The sequence below is a fragment of the Bubalus bubalis genome, chromosome 4 (genome assembly GCF_019923935.1).
Source record: "Bubalus bubalis isolate 160015118507 breed Murrah chromosome 4, NDDB_SH_1, whole genome shotgun sequence".
Lineage (NCBI taxonomy): Eukaryota > Metazoa > Chordata > Mammalia > Artiodactyla > Bovidae > Bubalus > Bubalus bubalis.
In genome coordinates, this window is record NC_059160.1 from 52457247 (window position 1) to 52459530 (window position 2284).

Sequence of the window (2284 nt, forward strand, 5' to 3'; positions counted from 1 at the left end):
TTTTTTCCCCCCTTACATCACACGTTAAAGCTATAATATTCTAGCTATTCATCCTCTCTTGCCTCAATGGGCTTTTATTTGTTTGAAAATATCACATTCCCTTTCATAGAAAGAAAATGTAACACAACAGAGGATATTTTTTAAAAATTTACATTCACAAGATCTTAATGTACTTCTGGAAGATACACTCTAAAAATATCCTGCACAATAACAATATCAGGGTTATGCATAGTCTCTAAGCAGTTACTTATGAGGGGAAAAATATTCAAATAGAGACAGTTGTTTGATAAAAGCAGATCTTATTCTCAGGCACATTTTATAGGATAAAAATGAGACTGCTTAAAAGAAAATGCTGCCATATTAATGATAGAAATGCAGAGAAAGAACTCCTGTAAACTCTGGGCAGGAGGGAAATGATGTAAATTCTTTCGGGGATAATTTGACAATCCCTCATCAAAATTTAACAGGCACAGACCCTTCAATCTAGCAATTCCATCTGCAAGATTTTATCCTACAGATACATCTGTATAGACATGCATAGAAGGCTGTTTACTGTAGCAGTCTTTGTAACAACTTAGCAATCTTTGTAACAACTTTTGCCTGTGAAGGGACAGAGCCTAAATGTCCTTAATAAGGAACTCAGTAAATAATCATATCCATTCTATGCAATTATTAAAAATGATTCAGTGAATTCACATGTGCTGCTGTGGAAAGTTTTCCAAGATAGTAATTTTCAAAATGCAAGATATAGTCCTATGGAAATCTAATAACAATGTATGAGATAGAAAATTTTAAATATATTTGTATAGGATATATACATAGAAATCTATTAAATTATTAATGACATCATTCAAGATGCTATTATTTTTTCTGCACTTGATGAAATATTCTCAGAGAAATGTTAATATGTCTCACTATGATTATATATTTTTTTCTTTTTCCTTATATTTCTTCTGATTTTTGCTTTATGTATCTTTCTTTGTTGTTAGGTGTCTAATGGTTTATGATGTCTATTTTCTTTGTGAATTGTACCTTTTATCATAAAAATATTCATCTTTGGGAAAAAAAGGCAAGGTACAAAAATACACACACAGGTATACAGGTAGAACATTACTGGAAGAATTTCACGAGAAACTCTTTTAACAGTTGTTTCTTTGAAAATCAGGGTTGGGGTAAATTCTTCATTGTATAGCCATCAATTTATCCCATTTTTTTTTTTTTAACAATGAACTTTTCTTCAATTTTTAATATAAAATTTTACTTTTCTAACGAATCTATTATTGTCCCCTAATCAAGGCTGGAATCCAGATACCAGATATTCAGAGCATTTTCTGCAGGAGGCAAAACTACTCCACTGGAATGGAAGACATAAACCGTGGGACTTCCCGAGTGTCCACAATGACTTATGGGAGAGCTGGTTTGTTCCTGACCCGGCAGGGATATTTAAACTCCACCACCCCAACAGCTGATATAACTTGACATTTAAACTATTTCCTGTACAAATATGTGGAACTGTCCATTTGTAGCCTATTATACCATTGTTCTTTGTGAACAGAACCTGATACAAATGATCCACAAAAACAAAAAACCCTACTGTGTACAAATAGTACCTTGAACCCTATAGGTATTGATTTAGTTCTTTAAATACAAGTGACAATTATAGAAGATTATGTGAGTGAAATATATTATTGCAAAGAAATAAACCCAGCTGCTGCTGCTGCTGCATCACTTCAGTTGTGTCCGACTCTGTGCGACCCCATAGACGGCAGCCCACCAGGCTCCCCTGGCCCTGGAACTCTCCAGGCAAGAACACTGGAGTGGGTTGCCATTTCCTTCTCCAATGCATGAAAGGGAAAAGTGAAAGTGAAGTTGCTCAGTTGTGTCTGACCCTCAGCGACCCCATGGACTGCAGCCTACCAGGCTCCTCTGTCCATGGGATTTTCCAGGCAAGAGTACTGGAGTGGGGTGCCATTGCCTTCTCCGAAACCCAGCTAGGTTTCAGCAATTTGCTTATTAACTCTGAATGAAAATTACAGCCATAAATTTTAAAAATTTCTAAATGTATTTTTTACATGTAGGTATTTTTTTAATGAGTTGCCAATATTGTCTTCTTAGAACAATATATTCTATTTAAAACAGGAATGTCTAAAAAAATAAAATATTCATAGACTTTTAATGATTTTCATAATCTATTATTCTACATGCTAAATATAATAGCAGGTAAACTGATCTCAGATTAACAAGGGAAAGAACATCAGAGTCTTGCTACAGAAAACACTGCAAC

At 34.4% G+C, this 2284-nt stretch overlaps 1 protein-coding gene across 5 annotated transcripts in view; it reads left to right on the top strand.

Moving 5' to 3' along the window:
- The window catches only part of GLT8D2 (glycosyltransferase 8 domain containing 2), a 59863-nt gene extending 58135 nt beyond the window's left edge, over positions 1–1728 (top strand). For all 5 annotated transcript variants that reach the window (XM_025283611.3, XM_044941415.2, XM_006077205.4 and 2 more), the window contains exon 10: positions 1297–1728. In XM_025283611.3, coding sequence (XP_025139396.1) covers positions 1297–1469 — 173 coding nt within the window. In that variant the 3' untranslated portion in view covers positions 1470–1728. The remainder of the gene's footprint in view (positions 1–1296) is intronic.
- Positions 1729–2284: the final 556 nt, after the last annotated feature.